General features: G+C 37.9%; 1 protein-coding gene and 1 long non-coding RNA gene across 3 annotated transcripts; both read left to right on the plus strand.

Moving 5' to 3' along the window:
• The first annotated feature begins 234 nt into the window (after window positions 1-234).
• gnrhr1 (gonadotropin releasing hormone receptor 1) lies at window positions 235-9731 on the plus strand. 2 transcript variants are annotated; one of them, XM_056249652.1, is made up of 5 exons: window positions 235-298; window positions 349-785; window positions 4100-4631; window positions 7892-8093; window positions 9313-9731. In XM_056249652.1, the coding sequence occupies exons 3-5, from the start codon at window positions 4101-4103 to the stop codon at window positions 9717-9719; spliced, it is 1140 nt and encodes a 379-aa protein (XP_056105627.1). In that variant the 5' UTR covers window positions 235-298; window positions 349-785; window position 4100; the 3' UTR covers window positions 9720-9731. The 2 variants fall into 2 exon arrangements, with proteins under 2 accessions (XP_056105627.1, XP_056105628.1); XM_056249653.1 differs by lacking the exon at window positions 235-298 and having other exon boundaries at window positions 334-785.
• A 38-nt stretch (window positions 9732-9769) lies between these two features.
• On the plus strand, window positions 9770-10050 carry LOC130084307 (uncharacterized). The gene is made up of 2 exons (XR_008806911.1): window positions 9770-9867; window positions 9903-10050. It is a non-coding gene; the product is annotated as an uncharacterized LOC130084307 (long non-coding RNA).
• Window positions 10051-22778: the final 12728 nt, after the last annotated feature.

A 22778-nucleotide genomic window follows, 5' to 3' on the forward strand; every position in this document is an offset into this window, starting at 1 on the left:
GCTAATTACTCTTACAGAGGAACCTCAAAAACGGAAGTTCAAAGACAATTAAAATTCCAAAAATGGCTGCGCGCTTGTTTCTCTGGCGCATAAGATCTATATCGTCCATATGGCAAGCTAAATTACAGTTAAACAACTAACAGATTTTTTATACTGTATGATTTTTAAAATAGTTCTCGTTGTTTTCCGTTAATATGACGAATATGCACAGCGGTATGGTGACGCTGAGGTTTCCTCACTGTGTGTGAGTGTGTTGAGGAGGGTGTTGTGCAGAAGAGGAGTGTGTGTGTGTGTGTGTGTGTGTGTGTGTGTGTGTGTGTGTGTGTGTGTGTGTGTGTGTGTGTGAAGCAGCGCTGGCTGCTGGTGCTGATGCTGTACAGACACTGATGCTCTTGGAGACTCTTCAGCACCTGGACAGATCCGCGACTCCGTTTAAACACTCGGCTTTTGGGCAAAAAGTGCCATTAAGACAACATGTAGCTTCTTAAAAAGTGCCCTACTATCCTAAAGCGTCAAGCAACCAAACTTTTGCAGCGGGAGATCATCGTTATCACCCTGATGAGTGAATTACCGTTGACTGCGGCAAACTGTTCCCTACAGGAGTCCATGGTGCCGTCAAGCTCACGCGGGGGTCGGAGGACATTTACCCGCGTATCAACACGACATGTTAACGGACGGCTGAATGAAATGCACTTATTTCCTCTACAGCAGCATAGGTTTAATATATGAACAACTGAGGGAAATATTCAAGGATTCATCTACAAATCACACATTGCAGCAAACAGGTAAGTCTAACTCCATCACTGTTCTATTTTACAGCAGCTTTACTGTAACGAGCTTACCGAGGAGACAAAACCTAAAATCCTAAACAACAGCATTTCTCGGCATCATAGTGCATGATAATCAATTTCAGTATGATGTCCAGAAATGCTGTAGGTAGATAGCTCTCTAGGTTTGGAGACACAGACAAAAGGTTTAAGTTTGGAATTGATTTCAGGATCACTTAAACTGATGTACTGTAAATGCAGCAAAAACTTTCCTGATGAATCATGGATGTGTATCAAGTGTTTTCATGATATGAGGCGAGACATGAAAAACTGTCATTGATATAATGAAGATGGATTCTTACCGCACCAATACCTAGCATACATTAACTAGTCAATAAAACCTGCTCAGGTGAAGCTGATGAAGCATATGATCGAATGCTATTACGTGCTTCATGACATATTTTGTCAGAATCTTCTGTACATTGCATGACTATGCTGACTTCTGATAAAGTAAACTCCCAACAAAAATGTCCAATATAGCCAAATGTGAGAGAATACATTTCTTTTTATTTTAAATTCACAAGCTAAAGTCTTTTGTTTGGCCACTCTGCAAATATCACCCCACTCGCACGTTAATTTGCCATCAAATCTTAATATTCTCATCACCGCTATCTTAATTAACTGGCTCCAAGTCATTAGTCATGTGAGGAAGAATATGAATATAATTATGCAAATTCGAATGCCAAGTTTCAGAGATTATCATGACAATGATCCCTAAATGTTTTTTTTTTTTTTTTTTGTTTTTTTTTGATGTGAAGCGTTTTTGGTTTTCTAAACAGCATTGAACTTTAGTATTGCATGATGAATCCCCCAAAGAAAACACAATTCAGTGTGTAAAAGGAAAGTAAGAAATTCAAAGTCAGGTAGTTTTCTGATTCTGCATTTCTAACAGCCCTTAAGATTTGCATATTCATGACAGCACTTATGCTATATTCCAAAGAGTTATGATAGCCGACACTCTTCCTTGCATATATTTGCATAATGTTTACCAACATTAAGAGGCAGGAGGGCGAAGCCGCCATGTGGGCCGGTGTCCAGCAATCATTTAAACAGGATGACAGCGATGCCAAGGATATCATATATTTACAGCTCTAATTTCTATACATAATCTTATTTAATTAATCACAAAAAAAAAAAAAATATCCTTCATGAAATGGATTTTTTTAAATGCATATTGATTTCGCAAGAGGCAAAAATACATTTCTCCAGGTCAAGACACTTGTTAAACTTTAGAGAATATATTTCATTTTCAAGCATGAACAATTGCAGTGCCAGTAAGATGTATTACTGGAGCCCTGTGCAATTTGGTGTGAGGGTGCGGAGACAGGGGAAGATGGTGCAGAGGTAGTGTTCTCTATCTATCACCTCCATGCTGTTTACCTGACTATACGAAAGACATTATCAGATTCAGAGCAAAGGGAAATACTGACAACAGCCATTTGTCAGCATGATAGGGCATTTATATCAGAACCAGAGCCAGCGCGGGAACCCCCCTAACCATTAAAGCATCTTTAGTCTTCATGATGTTATCAAGAATGTAAATGTTCATTTATCTAATCCCGTAATCACTCAATAAGAAATAATTAAACTCATTTTTATTAAAGTAAAGGTGTAGAGTGCCAAGTGGCCAAATAAGATATCAGCAAGCATGATGAACGAGGCAGTATAATACAGCCCCATACTGTACTTGTGAATTACTTGGTTGTGCTGTGCATAATCTCAGCGCAGAGCTCTGCTAGTTGTGTCAGAGGTTTATATATAGACCTTTAAATAACCTCTGAGGTGTAATCTATCTCCATGCCACTTAACCAAGGTCTCCCTATTTGCCAGAAGAGATCGGGAGTGAAAAAAGGCCCCTGGCAAGAGTTTCTTATCTCTGTAGAGATGAGATGGCAGACGGGCCGTAAAAGCCGTGGATGTTAGACTGCGGGGGTGATGGACGTTTGGGTGAAAAGTCATAAGGGTGACAAATGCCTCTGTGGTGACAGTAATGTAATGGTAATCAGGGTCTCTAGGTGATCTGAATATTCATGCCTGGGTGAACATTTTGCTGAATTTTTAGAGAGGATTATTCTGTTAAGTGCACAAAGCAATGCCAATAATCTACAGTTGAGCAAAATTAAGAATAGATGAGTCTGACTATCTATCTATCTATCTATCTATCTATCTATCTATCTATCTATCTATCTATCTATCTATCTATCTATCTATCTATCTATCTGTCTGTCTATATATAGCTAGCTATCTACAGTATCTAGTCAAGATAAGTAAAACTGTGAATGATTACTTGACAATCATTCTCGGATGCATTCAATTATTTAAAAGTGACAGTAAACACATTTGAAATGTTACAAATGAATGCTTATACTTCAAACAAATGCTGTTTTTTTTTACTTTTTATTTATCAAATATTGATTGATTGAAGTTTATTTCGAGCAAAATAAAATAAAATAATATATACATATATATTAACACACACACACACAAATAAAAAAATAAAAATAACATAGCACGGCTTATCTCCCATATACATAGATATGAATATATACACACATATTATTTACACTTATAATAATAGTTGCTCGAAAGGGAGTGGAAAGAAGTATAACTTATTTGCTCCCACCCCCAAATCCTTTGAAAAAAGTTTTTTTTTAAAGTTTTGACAAAAATATTAAGCAGCACAATTGTTTTCAACATTGATCAGAAATGTTTCTTGAGCATCAAATCATCATATTAGAATGATTTCTGAAGGATCATGTGACGCTGAAGACTGGAGTAATGATGCTGAAAATTCAGCTTTTATAGATAGATATAGATAGCATAGAAGTGTTTCAGCATAGATATTACAATAGAAAACAGGTGCTTTTTATTATAAAAAGTATTTCACAATATATCTGTTTTTATTGTTTTAAATAAAGGCTTGGTGAGCATAAGATAGCCTGCTTTTTATTACAAAAATCTTACTGACCCCAAAATTTCGAATCATATACTGTACACTTCTTTATATTTAACAAATTTATGGACAAAGATTATTTACCCAGAATGCCATTACTTGTTGAATTTCTCTGAATTTTAATTCAGTATATTCCTAATGTAATTCAAATTCCAACTTATGAATTGAAAATGAGCTATTGTTTTTATTCTAAATGTTGCCCAACACTAATATCCACATGAGACCACGTGATACTGAAACGTTGTACAATAATTTTGCATTTGAGCATCACAAAAATCCTTTACCGTGCATCAAAACGTCTTCCCCCCCCCCTTTCCAGGATGTCAGTAAACGTGTCTCTCCTGTCGGCGAGTCCGAAGGGCATTTGGGAAAACTCCTCTCTGCCGAATGCCTCCCTTCCTCGCTTTTTCTCTGACTGGGAAACCCCCACATTCACAGTGGCCGCTCGCTTCCGTGTGGCGGCCACCCTGGTGCTCTTCGTCTTCGCGGCGATCAGTAACCTCTCAGTGCTGATCAGCGTGACCCGGGGTCGAGGACGGCGTCTGGCCTCACACCTGAGACCTCTCATCGGCAGCCTGGCCTCCGCTGACCTGGTCATGACTTTTGTGGTGATGCCACTCGACGCCATATGGAATATCACAGTGCAGTGGTATGCCGGCGACGCCATGTGCAAGCTCCTCTGCTTCCTCAAGCTCTTCGCCATGCACTCGTCAGCATTCATCCTGGTGGTGGTGAGTCTGGACAGGCATCATGCAATCCTCCACCCACTAGAAGCTCTGGATGCGGGTCGCAGGAACAAGAAGATGCTGCTGGCTGCCTGGATCCTCAGCCTCCTGCTCGCCTCGCCACAGGTACGGCAACAAGATGTCATGTTAATTGGGGTTGTCATGTGTGGGACTTGTCTTGTTATGAAGCAGCACAAAACTGTCTCGAAGGATTTATAGATGGATGATAATGTTGTTGTTGTTTGAAAACACAAAGGTGATGTCTTTTTTTCAGTAAAATACTTAGTCCAATTTACAGCTTAATATGAAGAGACAACTATAATCATGTTTCTTACTCTAGTCTACACTATAACCAGTTACATAATTCATATCCCACACGAGCCTTGCCTTTGAAATAATAGTTGACGGACTGTATTGGTTAAAACAGACAAAACACAGCTTTTCTATAATTAATACAGGTATTTTAGATACAGTTTGTAGTGCCAATAAACCCAAATGACATAGCTATGACAATGACTTCAGATAAGTTAATAAAAACAACTGTTGTTAAACAATCAGCTGTAAAACCAAATTTAAAACCAGCGATACAAAGCTGTTTGCTAGTTTCTTGAAGACAAAACATTTACTATTTATTGGCGTTCAGTATAATTTTGCTATTAATGTTCATAATAATTTGTAAGGAGCTTATTCATCCTTTTGACCACAAGATACACCTGAAACATGCACATTTTAGCGTCCAGTCAAGAAAGCCTCGGTGCTTCAGCTTTAGCAAGCCGTTCGTAACTTGATTTCCCAGAAAAATGCAACGTATCCCACTAGCAACGTAACACGGATTCAATTCGTAATATGAGAAGGTGGAAGTACTTGTTTATCCCACCAATCATAGATGGACAAAGTGTTCTGGAAACCTGTTTGAAAACAGCTGTGTAATTCCAGTTGGAGATGTTAGTGGTGCAAAAATGACACACTTCACCTTTTGTGGAAGAAAAGTGGCACATAGCCAAACTGAACCGAGTTTAGTTATCTTTCAAATTAAAATGGTGGATGTCGTTTGTATTTAGGGAAATTGCATTTTCAGTCTGCCACACACTTTTCCTGATAGCCATCTAAGCTTGAGCATTTCATTAAGCAATCAGTTGTAGCTTAAAGTGGTGCAATAACTGACCCTGGATCAGTGACTCTTCAGTGAGCACTTGCTGCATTGATTATAGATCCTATTTGTCAAGCTAGACTAGTCCCGGGGCATTTTCTGTAACCTTTAAAATGCCTGACTGAATCTTGTCAGTGTGTCTTTGTTTCTCTCCACACACTTAATTCCAGTAGTGTCGTTTTTAGCAGCCTGTGGATGTGACCATGGCGTTTAATATGATTACAAGTGAGATAAAGAAGCCTGTCTGAGACAAGGTCAGTCAGGCAGCCATGGATAATGCGAAAGAGATACAACTATTAAGACGGAGTGGGTGGGGAATTGTAGATATCAATATATCTTAGCTCCTCGCTCCTGTATTCTGTTCTGAAACTTCTCTGTTCCAGAGAAAAATAAGGGCTTCCCTCTGTCACACTGTGTGCTACCTGATAAATCCAACCGTGCTGGAGAATATAGAGATGTCTCATGGAAAAATAATGCTGACATGGAGCAAATTCATTTCTTGGTAACACTTTAGAATAGTGGTCCGTCATTAATGAGTAACTATGCAGGAAGTAATGCAGGACCAATGAGTAGTACATTAACACTTTAGCTACTACTATTAAAGTTTTAGTTGATCCAAAAATGAAAATTCTGTCAGTAATTACTCACCCTCATGTTGCTCCAACCCCGTAAGACTTTCGTTCATCTTCGGAACACAAATTAAGATATTTTTGATTAAATCTGAGAGCTGGATCACTCCTCCATAGGCTTCTTAAGGGGTCGAAACTGACCGGCCCAAAAGTTATGAAAGACATCGTTAAAATAGTCCGAGTGACTAGTGGCTCCAGCTTAAGTTTATCAAGCGACAAAAATACTTTTTGTGCGCAAAAAACAAACAAAAATAACGACTTTATTCAACTATTCATTTCCTTCTCTGTGGGCCGTGAGATTTCACGTAGTGATATTGCGCAAAGCTTCTAGGTTGTACGTCACACGCAGGCTCACTATTGGCCGACGCTGCCAACTTTTGAGGTTAGCTTGGCGTGAGACTTCTCCAACGGGGGGGGGGGGTTGTGTTGCGAAAGACACGCAAGCTCTTTCGCTCGCTTACCTCTCTGCCGTCGTGCGCGGTTAGAACCGCGCCGTTAAGAGCTCAACAACACATCTGTCTCGCATGCACGCTCGCGCTAGATTACAGGATATTTTAACTAATTTGCGGTAAAACTAGTCGATCACGAATGGCTCAACTGGTAGATCTATAGATAAACTTATCTTTCAGGCATTTGACCGACCGGGTTGACACTTCAGCGTGAGAAATCGGGTGTGTGGCGTGAGAGCGTGAGTATTGGCTCAATTGCGTGAGTCTCACGCTGAATGCGTGAGAGTTGGCAGCCCTGCTATTGGCCGACGCTGGTCATGTGTGTGTGATGCGTGTGACGTACCAACCTAGAAGCTTTGCGCAGTTTCACTACGTGAAATCTCGAGGCCCACAGAGAAGGAAATTAATAGTTGAATAAAGTCGTTATTTTTGTTTGTTTTTTCTGCACAAAAAGTATTCTCGTCGCTTGATAAACTTATGATTAACTTTTGGGCCGGTCAGTTTCGATCCCTTAAGAAGCCTATGGAGGAGTGATCCAGCTCACAGATTTAATAAAAAAATATCTTAATTTGTGTTCTGAAGATGAACGAAGGTCTTACGGGGTTGAGCAACATGAGGGCGAGTAATTACTGACATAATTTTCATTTTTGGGTGAACTAACCCTTTAACTAATAGAAACAAGCTTAACTAATCAGTAATTTCGAATTTAGGTGATAGTTCCTTATTAGGTAATCAATAATTACTTAATGAGATTAGCCTCATTAATAACTATTAACTGACAAATTATAAAGAACATTATCGTGTGTCTGAGACGTAATCAGTCATCTTTTTTACTCTGAATTTAGTCATAAAATGCATCACTAATTACTCAAGCGGTACCTAGTCACTATGCAGGAACTACTAGTGATCTGGAACATCTTTAAAATAATAGTCCAGATCACTAGTAGTTCCTGCATAGTGACTAGTCTTCCCGATTCGCCCTCACCTGTTCGTTGTTCTGTTGATTGCCATCCCTGTGTATTTAAGCCCTCAGTTTCTTCAGTGCTTTTTCTTGCGTTGATATTAATAGTGTTATGCTAGTGTGTTCATTAAAATGCCTTGTGCTTTAATTTCCTCTCATCGACACTTTTCTTTATAAATTGCTTTTTATCGTTTCAGTTATTTATTTTCAGGGCAATTAAGGCTGAAGAAGTTGACTTTGTGCAGTGTGTAACACATGGAAGCTTCCAGCACCGCTGGCAGGAAACAGCCTACAACATGTTCCACTTTATCACCCTGTATGTGTTCCCTCTGCTGGTAATGAGCTTCTGCTATACTCGAATCCTTGTGGAAATCAACCGGCAGATGCCTCGTGGTAAAGGTGACTGACTTTTGCTCTCTTCTGACATGGTATCTGTCATTGATAAACAGCGTAACTGCATCCAAATTCACAGTTTCATATGTACTGAATTTGATGAAAAACTTGGTTCTCAACCCCTGATGATGTACAGTAGTGGCCAAGTGATGTCCGGCCTAGGAAATTTGATGAGAGAACTATTTGAATAAAGATTATTCAAAGTAAGAATATTGCTAGTTTTCATTTGTGATGATAACGCAATGAAACATGCTAAATTCTGTGGACATAATTTTTGGCCAGGCTGTCATTCAAAGAAATTATGAACACATGCCAAAACAAGAGAGAACCAACAAAATATGAATAACTGATTATGATGTTGTCAATGTATGCTTTTTTTCTGTGAGCTTTTTGTTTTTATATGTATTTTTTTTATATAGTAAAATAAAACCTGTAGCTGTAGTTTGCCTTCTTTGCCAAATAATTTTGTCAGATAAATAGCTTAACCAAGTTTAGTGTTTTTATTTTATTTATTTTTTAATTAATTTATTAAAAATATTTTGGTTTTATCAAATTTGTAGGGTCATTAAAAATAAATATCTCCTCAGGACATCACTTTTGGCCACTACTGTATATTCTATCTAGGGCTTCAACTTTTAAATTAATTCAGTTTTATTACAAATTTCTAAAAAGAAACAAGTATTTTTAAGTCTTTCATGTGGTGTGATGGATCACTGCAGCTGCCTCAATTCAAACAGGAGTTCAAGTTATCCAACACTGCAAATTGTTTCTTAACCTGTTGATGTCTTATTTATATACGGACTATATCAATTCTCTTATTCTGCAAAATGTTTGTAATCTTTAGAGGCCATCAGACATCATTATGATTGCTTATATCTTGAAAACAGTTTGGAAAAATAATTCATATGTAAAAAATAATCTTGTTTTCAAGCTTCTTTTTCTGACCCCTCAGGGTTTAAGCACAAACTCACTTAATTTAGAATATATATATATTTCAAATACAAGACATAATACCATAAAATGATTTTGCTTCTGAAATAAATGTATCTTAATTTAAGATGAAAAAAAAAGATATTTTTTAATGAAAATCAAGACAAAAATATGAAGCAAAAAAAAAAAAGATTAATTTTTATTTTTGATGTATAAAACTGTTTCTGGATCAGAATGATAAAGCAGGCCAGACAGCACATGCCTCACATGTCCCATCCTATGTTTGCTCTTGTAGGTGGAGAACCTTGTCTGAGACGCAGTGGAACCGACATAATCCCGAAGGCACGGATGAAGACCCTGAAGATGACCATCATCATTGTGGCATCATTTGTGGTGTGCTGGACGCCGTACTACCTGCTCGGCATCTGGTACTGGTTCCAGCCTCGAATGCTGCAGTTGATGCCGGAATACGTCCATCACGCCCTCTTCGTCTTCGGGAACCTCAACACGTGCTGCGATCCGGTCATCTACGGTTTCTTCACACCCTCGTTCCGAGCGGACATAGCCAGCTGCTTCTGCAGAAGGAATCACAACTCTTCTCCTAAATCATTGGACCGACTCTCCGCAAGGAGAGGGGGCGCAAGCGGAGAAGCCGAGTCGGACCTGGGAAGCGGTGACCAGCCCAGCGGACAACAAGCATAGAGGGTCAAAACACCTCAGTGAGCTAGAGTTACAATTTGAGGTGCTGAACATGAAATATGGAGCTTTCACTCTGTGTCCAGACATCTATATATCGTCGCTGTCAGACGGGAAATCATTTCTATTGGTCGCCCTTTACGCCTGACTGTGGGTTTTTGCAAACATTTAACCAATGAAAATTATTAGAAGGAGCTTTTGACTAAACCTCCTAACTCAAACTGTCAGTCAAACCTCATAACTCCACCCACCTCTATCGAGAATGAAGTGCCAAACACATTTTAGACCATCTCTGCTTGTTTGCAATGCGAGGGTAAATAAACAACTGGTTGTTTGAGTAGTACAGCATTTTATTTACTCAAGAAACTATATATAAAGGCTAATGTTTACATGTTTGAGGAACGGAGAAGAGTGTCTTAAGCCTTATTCGGACGGTAATTGTTTCTCATGGGGTCGGAAGGTATTTTCAACATTTACATAGGTTAGTTGGTGATTTTTATTGCTATCCGAATCCAGAATATCAGTGTTTTTTCTCCCACCACCCGCGTAAAAATCCCAGCCAAATTACCTACTGTTTTTAACAAACACCAAGGTCGTGTGGTAATTTAATTGCCGTCCGAATCCACATCTCTGCGTTTACAAGAGATCACTTCAAAATTCACTGTTTAAATCCTTTTTGATCACTGCCGAGCACCATACGTAGATAACTGTTGTACTTCACTGTAATATGCATGAATTTTAAAGATGTACACTTTTATTACTGAAATGCTGGAAAGTATTTACATGAACAATATTTGGTAACGCTTTAGATTACAGCCCGGAAAGTACTGTGTAATTAAAGCGATTTTACAGCGTAACCTTATGTAATTATAGTGTACCTGTAAAGTACTTACAATATAAGTATATGGGAACAATATTTTAAGTTTGGGGAATAAAGGGGTAACAACCAATTAAAAATGATTTATATATATAAGTTTTATAGAACTAAGGGGTACTTATTCTACTATTATGATATAACAATCTTACATTTGGGAGCAATTTAGCAAGAACATACACTGTGTACCTTTTTGAAATAATGGTGAACCAGTACATTGTGTATAAGCTTTTTAAAAATTACAGGGTACATATCTATGCATTTATAAAGTAATCTTTTTAACAAAAGTGCACTGAAAATGAAAACTATTGCAACTTTTGCTTAAATATTGGGGAAAGATACTCTTGTTTCATGTAGTGGTGCTTGTTACCCTCTTGTTCCATGTAGTTACAGGGTAAGAACAATAAAAATGCATACACACAATCTTATATCACTGACTCAAGTGATATACTGACCCAATATTTAAGCAAAAGTTGCAATAGTTTTCATTTTCAGTGCACTTTTGTTAAAAAGATTACTTTATAAATGCATAGATATGTACCCTGTGATTTTAAAAAAGCCTATACAGTATGTATTGGTACACAATTATTACAAAAAGGTACGCAGTGCATGTTCTCGCTAAATTGCTTCCAAATGTAAGATTGCTGTATTATAATAGTAAAATAAGTACCCCTTAGTTCTATAATACTTACAGTATAAATATTTTTTTAATTATCCTGGTTGTTACCCCAGGATAATTACTGAAAGTTACTCTGTAAATTCCTCTTAATTAAACAGTATTTTCGGGGTTGTAATTTAAAGCGTTACCCAATATTTCATCACAGCTCCACCTCAGCGAACAAAAAGGAGAAAGAGAAAAAAGCACGTAAACATTTGAAACGGGCCGTTATTGTGGCAGCAATATATGAAACAATTTTTAAAAATGTAGGCTACTATGCACAACATTAAAAATACAAACCAAGCAGCTTTATCTTTACCTCATGTAGCCTAAATAAGAGGCTGCATTAACTTGTTTATGCTAAATTCAATATTTTTAAAATTACATCCTTTTGAGATATAATGCCAAACAGAAAACCATTTCAAATATATCGTACGCGCGTCTAGCTTCCTATTTTAAAAAATATTATTGCAAGCATATTACATTTTATTTACAGCAGACAATCATGCGACTGACCAAGCGAGCAGCGCGTTCTCGGGATTACAAAACTCGTTCCTCCACCGTCAATAAATCGCCATCCGAATGCATGAGCTTTATCACTGAGGTGCCATGCAAATTTATTATAACAAACGTCCACATGAGAAACAATTACCATCCGAATAGGGCTAGTCTAGCATTTGTCGTTGAGTGAGTGAGTCACAGCCAATACTGTCTTCAAGCCTGTGCGAAGCACTTCATCTTTTATATCATGAGATTTTGGCCAAATGACTGAGCGTCCACATAGCTACAATAAACCTTATAACCTGTAAGATGATGAAAATGTAATGCGATACACTTACTGCCTCAGATGCAGATGTTCTGATGACGGATAAAACACACGTCTGACATTCACTGGTCAAAAACCTCGTAACTTCATTTGAGCTTGATTTAGGTGAAATGTTAATGACAAATGCAAGTGTCTGACCATATATATAAAGCCACAATATCAACTTTTTATTTTTTAAATAATTAAACTTTTGTCATGTTTTTTCCATTTCCTGAAAAGTACTAGTTTTGGACAAGGTTTCCGCCCGACAGCGACGATATGCTGCTGATGGTGTCTTCTATTTATGGTATGTGCAAGTATAATGCGTTCACTTGAATTGGGTGAATGCACTTACTATTGAACATGGAACAGCAAGAGTATCACATTGTGGTTTCAAGCTTGGATCTTCTAGAAAGATGTAACAACAGGTACATTTGAATGTAAAATACCAAACGGCAGCACAATATCTCAGGCAATACCTTGAATGTGAGATATTTGCCTGTCTGGAACAGGGTAATAAATATCCAGTGCCTCATTAATGGACCACAAGCATAACAGCTTACGTGTTTGGAATCAGTTGTCGGTGATCCCGAATTAATTATAGCTCAGAGTTCAGAGACACAACCCCAGTTAAAAGCTTCTCTGACACATTGCTTCACTAACATTTCATCTCCGCCCCCGTTTAGGAATGTCAATTAATGTTTTAAAAATGGCCTTAGCACATAAATCATTCATTCAAATGTTTAGGCTTGCCGTGTTGATCTGTGGATTCACCATAGACGTGTTTCACTGAATTCATTCATTCTTGTTTGCGGTTTATTGTAGTGATGATATTGCATGGCTCTCCAGAAAACTATCTTTGTGGTGTGTGCTTGTGATTAAAAATGTATGTGGATGGATGGACTGTCCAGCCTTAAAGGGATAGTTTAACTCAAGCCATGTTGTTGAAAACCTGTTTTTCTGAGGAACATGAATTGAGAATTTTGGAGAATCTTTACACAACTTGTTTCCATACAAGTACAGTTTATGGTGACCTGCCGAGCTCAAAAAAAGCTTTATGTTTTATCATTTCATATTATTCACGCCATATTCCAAGTCTTATGAAGCCGTACAAAAGCCTTGAGTCTTCATTCATTCTCAATTAAAATAATTCGCACATGTATTGTTGGACATCAGTATCATCAAAAATCGCTGGCAATAGCAAATATGCAACATATTTGAGAGGATTGCATAGATGTTTTGATTTAAAAAGGACCTGTTATGCCCTTTTACAAAGTCTTGATTTTTGTAAAAGGGCAAGATGATTGCTTGAATGTTCAAAAAAGTCATTATTTTCCCCATATTCTCCATTGTTGCAGCTCCTCTCTTCCCAGTCTGTCAGTAACGCTCTGTTTAGTTCCTGTCTCTATGAAGCCCCTCCTTCTGAAAAGCACAATGAGCTCTGATTGGTCAGCCGGACCAGTGTGTTGTGATTGGTCAACCGCTTCGAGTATGTTCGAGAAATGTCCCGCTCCTTACCATAACCTTGAGTTTCAACATTTCAAGTATGCATTGGGCGGGAATTATTTAAATGAGGAATATTGTGACGTGTTCGTTCCCGGAAGAAAACTCAAGACTACAATGGAGGCGTTTCAGGGAGTTCAGAAACAGTGACACTGATATAGAGAATAACTGCCTTTGAGTGACTTTACGCTTTGCAGACATTTTACATGTTCAAACAGCAACATTACGCACTAAAGAAAAGTAAAAATGTACAAAAGCATAATGGGAGACGGCCCCTTTAAAAGTGTATAATGGCTTAAATTTTGGTTGAAGCTTTGCAGTCTATGGTCACTATGAACTGTATATGTAAAACGGTTGCGTAAAGAATCAAAATTCTGATTTTGTGTTTCCACAGCAAAATTACACGGTTTGGAATGACATGAATGAGGAAATAATGAGAGAACATTTTTGGGTGAACACTTCAGGATCTGAATGAATGTGATTGCTGTTACAATGTGCTTCAAAGATGGTTAACAGTGTATATAGTATATATAAAGAAAAACAAAAGCACCTCGTGTGTCTCTTTTTTTAAATTGACAGAGAATTGTAAAGGCATAATAATGGTCAACTCAACAAAATGGCCGTTTGGAGCTTGAGGAGATTGATCAGGGTTCTCTGAGGAGCTGGATTGTGTCCAGACAATTCATGGGAAAATTAGGTTGTGTGTCCTTTGTGTTTTGAAGGATAATCATGAGGTTTCTTGTTAAAAAAGAGTGATGCTTAAAAGGGCTCAGATGATGGGGATGATATTACTCATTCTCATAAGTCATCAAACTAAATAAATATTATGAAATAACACAAATGGAAATATATGTGGAACCAAAAATACCCTAAATTATCTTATATTTGAGCTTGTTTAAATTGGCCACCCTGTCTAGATTACAGCTCAGTATTTGGAGTGGACGTTCTACAGCTTTTTGGCTGTTTTTGCGGTTACTTCACTCTAAAAAAACGATTTAATGGATTTGTTAACATATACATTCCCTAAATGATCTCGCTTCTCTAAAGATGCAACCCTGTCTAGATTATAGATTTGCTCACTCTGGGCATTGATTTCACCTGGGATGCTTTTTAAACCGAATCGATGTATGTTGACTGCTTTTTCTTCCCTATTTAGTCCAATTAACAAATACACAAAAGTAAAAAAAATAAAAAATACAATAAGGTTGTAGTTTGACCTGATTTTTCAATTACAAAGTAGGCTTCCTTAAAAGGTTTCACAGTAGGGTTTGGACAATATCAGCATTAATCCTTATAAATTCATGGGTTAAATTTGAAGATTATTAGGTCAGACTCAGCACACATAAACAGCTTGAGTCACTGATTGGGTTAGTGCACAACAGCCCATTTAGAACACTGTTAAAATGTGGGTTATATATAGCTTATGTATATGTTTTCATAGATTGCATTGTCCCTTATTGATGCAAAGTAATCACAAAAAAAAAAAAAAACAGATAAGGATTTATTATAATATTATCTAAAACTCCACTTTGCCAAGAGCATTTTCTAATATTTGTAGGACACAGTATAATTGCACCATAAAGCACTTTAGATGCGTTTAACTTAAACCTGCCTTAGTGAATTGGCAACTTAATTTCATTGAAAGTCTTTGGGATGTGCTGGAGGAGACTTTACAGAGTGCTGGACTCTTGCATCGACAATACAAGAGTTTGACCAAAAATGTATGCACCTCTTGATGGAAATAACATCACAACATTTAAGGTTTGGACTCAGAGGAGCCAATTTTCAATGTGTGAAAATGATTATTCATGCTCCTCCCTCCCAACCATTCTTTCACAATTTAAGCCTACAATTATAACTAACTTCATATTGATATTCTTCATCTTTAACAACTTAAGAAGTTGGCCACTATTAACAATCACACAAAAAGGATGGGACAATTTTCCCAGCATGCTTTTATACGGACTGTATATAGTGTTATTTTGTGCGTTTTTCAAAATAAATATAATATAAATTTTATTGGTCATGTACCAAATGTAGTTCATTCAGATCTACTTACACTTTTACTCACACTTTCTCAATTTATAAGGTATATTTAATTGATTTTACAGCTTTAAAATGTTTTTTAGAGAACAAATCTCCAGTTAGGTCTATTCCTGCATGCGGTGTCACTTTATAAATGAATCTTTTGCTAAGCATCTAATATCTTAATAAATCTGCCATCAACAGCACAGAAAAGCAATTAACATGGAGAGCGTGCATTTTGGTGTAATTGTTTTCAGTGGAAGGTGTGAGAAAATGTATTCAGTGACAGGATAAAACAACAGGTCTCCTATTTTTAGGCAGTTTTAACATTTTGACACTGAGAAGTGACTGCTAGTGGAGATGAACATTATTTAACACACAAAAAAACCATCAAATGGTGGTGTCTGCACATAAACCACTCAGTGTGATGGCCCTGTTGCAGTGTGTGAGATGTTGACAGGTCTCTCTGCAGTAAACACACCACCACAGTAATCACATCATCTCACTCGTGTTGCTGTGAGAATGAAAGCGCACATCAAAATGCTTGGCTTTTCTCTCCTGTGACTCCGTTAGACAAAAACAGGTGCACTTGATTCTCTGAGTGATTAGACAGTATTTAATGACCTTTAATGAGCAAGATGAAACCAGCCCCTCCAATCACCTGCCAACACATGTCGTGGCTTAATTGAACTTAATGAAAGTGATAAACAGAACAGGACACTTGAAACAGAACACAGCCTCATCCAATAATAATATGATTACATTGTGATGTTATGAAGACTTTATGAGCTATATGGTAATAGAGCGCTGGCTAATTATCGTGGATGCATAACAAAGCATACAGCATATGCTAAACATATGCAAAATAGCTTCAAGCAACTGTGACATCTGCTTTAATGTGAGGCAGTGGGATTTTTTTTAAGTGGGAATTAAGTGGGATTATTAATATGTACACATATTTATGTATAGCCTATATACTGTATATATATATATATATATACACTCACCGGCCACTTTATTAGGTACACCTGTCCAACTGCTCGTTAACACTTAATTTCTAAGCAGCCAATCACATGGCGGCAACTCAGTGCATTTAGGCATGTAGACATGGTCAAGACAATCTCCTGCAGTTCAAACCGAGCATCAGTATGGGGAAGAAAGGTGATTTGAGTGACTTTGAATGTGGCATGATTGTTGGTGCCAGAAGGGCTGGTCTGAGTATTTCAGAAACTGCTAATCTACTGGGATTTTCACGCACAACCATCTCTAGGGTTTACAGAGAATGGTCCGAAAAAGAAAAAACATCCAGTGAGCGGCAGTTCTGTGGGCGGAAATGCCTTGTTGATGCCAGAGGTCAGAGGAGAATGGCCAGGCTGGTTCGAGCTGATAGAAGGGCAACAGTGACTGAAATAACCACTCGTTACAACCGAGGTATGCAGCAAAGCATTTGTGAAGCCACAACACGCACAACCTTGAGGCGGATGGGCTACAACAGCAGAAGACTCCACCGGGTACCACTCATCTCCACTACAAATAGGAAAAAGAGGCTACAATTTGCAAGAGCTCACCAAAATTGAACAGTTGAAGACTGGAAAAATGTTGCCTGGTCTGATGAGTCTCGATTTCTGTTGAGACATTCAGATGTTAGAGTCAGAATTTGGCGTAAACAGAATGAGAACATGGAACCATCATGCCTTGTTACCACTGTGCAGGCTGGTGGTGGTGGTGTAATGGTGTGGGGGATGTTTTCTTGGCACACTTTAGGCCCCTTAGTGCCAATTGGGCATCGTTTAAATGCCACGGCCTACCTGAGCATTGTTTCTGACCATGTCCATCCCTTTATGGCCACCATGTACCCATCCTCTGATGGCTACTTCCACCATGTCACAAAGCTCTAATCATTTCAAATTGGTTTCTTGAACATGACAATGAGTTCACTGTACTAAAATGGCCTCCACAGTCACCAGATCTCAACCCAATAGAGCATCTTTGGGATGTGGTGGAACGGGAGATTCGCATCATGGATGTGCAGCCGACAAATCTGCGGCAACTGTGTGATGCCATCATGTCAATATGGACCAAACTCCCTGAGGAATGCTTCCAGCACCTTGTTGAATCTATGCCACGAAGAATTGAGGCAGTTCTGAAGGCAAAAGGGGGTCCAACCCGTTACTAGCATGGGGTACCTAATAAAGTGGCCGGTGAGTGTATATATATTATGTTTTTTCTCCATGTACTAGAAAACATATCTTAAAAATATATCTAAATTACGCCATATGCTCTCATTAACAAATGCAGAACAATTAGTTCATGCGTTCATGTCAGACATCAAGGCTAGATTATTGTAATGCTCTACTGGGTGGTTGCCCTGCACGCTTAATAAACAAACTACAGCAGCTCGAGTTCTTACCAGAACCAGGAAATATGACCATATTAGCCCGGTTCTGTCAACACTGCATTGGCTCCCTATTAAACATCGTATACATTTTTAAATATTGTTGATTACTTACAAAGCACTAAATGGTTTAGCTCCGCAGTACTTGAGCGAGCTCTTAACGCATTATAGTCCTTCACGTCTATTGCGATCTCAAAACTCTGCCCAGTTGAAAATACCTAGAATATCTAAATCAACTGCTGGCGGTAGATCCTTTTCCTATTTAGCACCAAAACTTTGAAATAGTCTTCCTACCAATTGAAGCAGACACACTCTGTCAGTTCAAAGCTAGACTAAAAACACATCTCTTTGACCTAGCATACACATAACACACTATAGACTTCTATAATTCAATGTTAGGCTGTATAGATTAGGTCAGCCGGAACTGGGAACACTTCCCTTAAATCCTGATGTACTCACTACATCATAACAAGAATGGCATCTACGCTAACTTTAGTGTCTTTGTTTATCCCGAGGTTTTCCCGCAGCCTGCCGGATCCAGGCCGTATCCAGATCTGACGAAGGAGCTTCGCCTGGACCCGATGACAATGCAGTGCTGAGGTGTTAACTAGCCTCTCCCTATGGAGGATCCCTTTCCCACTCTACAGATAAAGCATTGTTGAAAATTCGGTTCGCGTACCCCGAAGTGATCAAATAAAACAAAATTCTCATGTAACAAAAATCAAATGTATAGGCAAGACAAGTAGTTTGTTTAGGCATGGTTTGTAGGGAAATGACAAACCTGCACACATTCAAACGAATATAACTATAGAATCAATTTTTAATGCGCATGTGAACGCCATCAGGTCACAGGTTCGCGTTTAAAGTCTGTTTATGTGTGATAATGTATGTAATAACAAATGATAATTTTGCTGGAAGTGAATCAATCAAAACTAACTTTAGCTGGAAATAACATTACTCAAAAATCGCTATAAAGCCAAAACAATCTCTGTTACCGTAAATTGTATGTTTATCTCTGTAAAGCTGCTTTGACACAATCGCCATTGTTAATAGCGCTATATAAATGAAGATGACTAGAAACATTGATTATAAAAAAATATATTTTATTTAAAGCTGAAAACCTGTCAAGAGTCAATATTTTTACAATTATTTATAAAACATATTCTATTTGAATAAAATGGTTTAGTTAACATGAACTCTTCATACAAAACACTTTTACAGCATTTATTTATCTTTGTTCATGTTAATTCTGGCATTTTACTACTGCATTATTGAAATCAAAGGTTGTATTTGTTAACATTAGTTAATGCACGGTGAACTAACATGAACAAACAATGAACTACGTGTTTTATTAGCTAACATTAACAAAGATGAATAAATACTGTAACAAATGTATTGCGTATTGTTAGTTCATGTTAGTTAATACATTAACTAATGCTAACAAATGAGACCTTATAAGTGTTACCAAAATAAATAATTAAAACACACAAATAACAGAAAGAGCATTTAAAAGCTCTTGAGATCTGCCGGCTTACTTAATCCTTAAAGCTTTAGAAGAAAACTCATCTAACCGGAGAGAGAGCTCTCATGGGTGCTTGTTGGTATAGCTTTATTTTTAATCACTCTGGTGTTAAAGAATGCTCTTCTCATTTCCTGTGAAATTAAAAGAACTAATAACATGCAGATCCGTTTTTACAGCTTTGCCGAAGATGAGATAAAACTAAACGATTTTGGCTATTAAAAAAAATGGACGAGCTCTTGGCCCTCGTGTTTTTAGTCACATCTGCGTCTGGTGTGAAGATCAATAAAACAGCCTTCAACTCAACCACATCTGTCCCGAGCACCCCTGGAAAAACACGAGATAGTCTCCATTCATCTTAACCAATCATAAAAATCGATTGAGATTCGGGAACCTCTCTGATTGGTGGATCTCACATCGGGTCCCGGCGGTTTATAATACACACAATTCTACCATTATAGGCTATTTAGCGTTACAACATAACAACCTGACTCAAAAGCTTGTGCCGTCTGTTTTTTTTGCACAATGATAAATTGCATTTTAAATATTAACTCCCAAATCATCAGGTATAGTCCTTACGTAGCCCCTTTTCAGCGCTGCGCTCGCTGTGCTTGGTTTATATTTCCACAACATAAAGGTAAGATCTTATGGATTTATAAATTAACCACTCCTTCTAAAATCTTCCCGGTCTACTGACATTTGTCATGACATCCGCTTCAAACATTACAATGCTCATGATAACTTTCGTTAACTCTACAGTAAATATCCACTTCACCAGCTACTCTTCGACAGCAAAGCCATAGAAATATACAGAGCTACCGCAAAAAAGGAAAGATGGCTGCACTCGTTTCTCTGGCACATAAGATCAATATCATCGAAAGAGCGACTCGCAACAACAATCGTGGAAAAAATAGGCAATGAGAACAGAGATGGGTTTGGTAATGTATTTGCAGTCTGTGTGTTTCTCTTCGCAAGACACGTAACCTTCGAGTAGGCTAATGAATTCATCAAGCGCACCATCACATGGAGAACAAGACTCTTCTCAGACAGAAAAAGACTGCGAGAAAAAGGCTAATGTTTTATGAATCTAAGGAACAGAAAAGTGCACCCACTTGCAGAAACATAAACCAGCGCCTATACTCAGAACAACCTTTCCTAAAGATGTCCAATAGTCAAGGCAATAAACCCTTGAAAGGCCTGACTAAGCCATTATTTGCATTCAGAGAGCTGTAGAATCGTCACATTAGCCCATCTCAAAATTAGCATTGTACTCCGAGTACCCTCAAGATGTGAGCTAAATTTAGTTTGCGTGAGGAAACCTATGCAGCCTCTATTAATAATTCATTGACGTCTCTAAAAATCCCTGTGGCCTGAAATGCATCAATCTGATGACTGCAGCTCTCTTAAAATTAGATGGAAACATTCAAATCGATCTTTAGCTTTGAATTGATCCTCATGCATCTTCATTCAAGCATGTTGGGATGCAGGTAAGTGGTAAAGCTCTGGGCTACTGATAGAATAGTTGCAGGTTCAGTCCCAGTGAGGAAAGCTGCTTTATTACCATTGTGCTTCTGAGCGGGGCATTAAAGCCCCAGAAGACCGTCCCTGTAAACAGGGTACAAGATGCTTCAGATGAAACAGAATTCAACTCTTACACAGGAATTGTTAGGCACCTGTACAAATGAAGGATCAACCTAAAGCGGTAAAGTTGCATTACAATTTTTTTGCCAAATTATTTTGTCAGATAATAACTGTAACCAAGTTTAGTGTTTTGTTCTCTCATATTTAAAACATTTAAAAAATGTCCTCATATTTTGATGGTTTAATCGAACTTGTAGGGTCATTAAAACAAATATCACTTTTGTACATAAAAATCAATGACAATGCAAAAAAAAAAAATTCTCTTTGGTTTTGATGTGACCGTTTTTGAATCCATTCAGCCGATCTCCGGTTCTGGCGGTACCACTTTTAGCATAGCTTAGCATACATCATTAGCATCACAAGACCATTAGCATTTCTAAAAAAAAAAAATGACCAAAGAGTTTCGATATTTTTCCTATTTAAAACTTGACTCTTCTGTAGTTACATCGTGCACTAAGACCGACGGAAAATGTAAAGTTGCGATTTTCTAGGCTGATATGGCTAGGAACTATACTCTCATTCCTGCGTAATAATCAAGAAACTTTACTGCAGTACCATGAGAGCTGCGCTGATAATGTAATGATATGACGCAGCGCTTGAAAATAGTGCCGTTGTGTTGACGGAAGGTGGCCTATTTTCAGGCGCTGCGTCATATCATTACGCCTGCTGCTCTCATGGTACGGCAGTAAAGTTTCTTGATTATTACGCAGGAATGAGAGTATAGTTCCTAGAAAAATATCGAAACTCTTTGGTCATTTTATTTTTAGAAATGCTAATGGTCTTGTCCACTTCAATGATGTATGCTAAGCTATGCTAAAAGTGGTACCGCCAGAACCGGAGATCGGCTGAATGGATTCAAAAACGGTAAAACTCAACAGTTTAACTCTGGGGGAGTTGTAAAATGAGCCTATTTCCAAAAAAGTGGAGTATCCCTTTAACCCCGTGAGATTACATTTCAAGGTGTGAAAAAAATAATAAGGAAAAAGTCAAACTTGTTCAAAGAACTTGGTCAGTCGCAGACCCCACAACCGGGTTTCACTGACAGCAAATAAATACACTGCTTACAGTGATGCTGAAGTGTGTGTGAAGAAGATCATCCAATCACGCATTGAACGAAGCCTGAATGGCCTGAAGGGCGCACGTTTATGGGTGACGAGATGTCTTTCCCAACGGCATGTGCCCTTCACTTCTCTGATACATCATTCATCTCTTCCGTAAATCTGTCTCAATAACTCCAGTGAACACACTGCTCTAACACACGCTGCAAAGCCTCAAAGAACAACGCCTTGACTTGCAAAGTAAAACTCTATTTGTACAAAATGAACTCTTTTTATAGCCATAACTTGTTTTAGTGCAGTGAGTGGGCAGGTTTTGGCAGTGAAGTGAAACAGCCGAAGAACTAAAGCTTCAGCTCTCAAGAGAGAGAAAGAGGTATGTGCCTAAAATTTCAATTCAGAGTGTAAAACCATACACAATATTTGAAAGAAATTAACATTCAGTCTTTTATTCAGTAAGGATTCATTAAATTGATCAAAAGCGACAGTAAAGATATCTAATGCTTCAAAAGATTAACATGCAATTCTTTTTAACTTTCTGTTCAAAGAATACTTTGTATCATCATGGTTTCCAAAAAATATTAAGCAGC

The sequence above is a fragment of the Rhinichthys klamathensis genome, unplaced genomic scaffold (genome assembly GCF_029890125.1).
Source record: "Rhinichthys klamathensis goyatoka isolate OS25496 unplaced genomic scaffold, OSU_Roscu_1.1 h1tg000060l_1, whole genome shotgun sequence".
Taxonomy (NCBI): domain Eukaryota; kingdom Metazoa; phylum Chordata; class Actinopteri; order Cypriniformes; family Leuciscidae; genus Rhinichthys; species Rhinichthys klamathensis.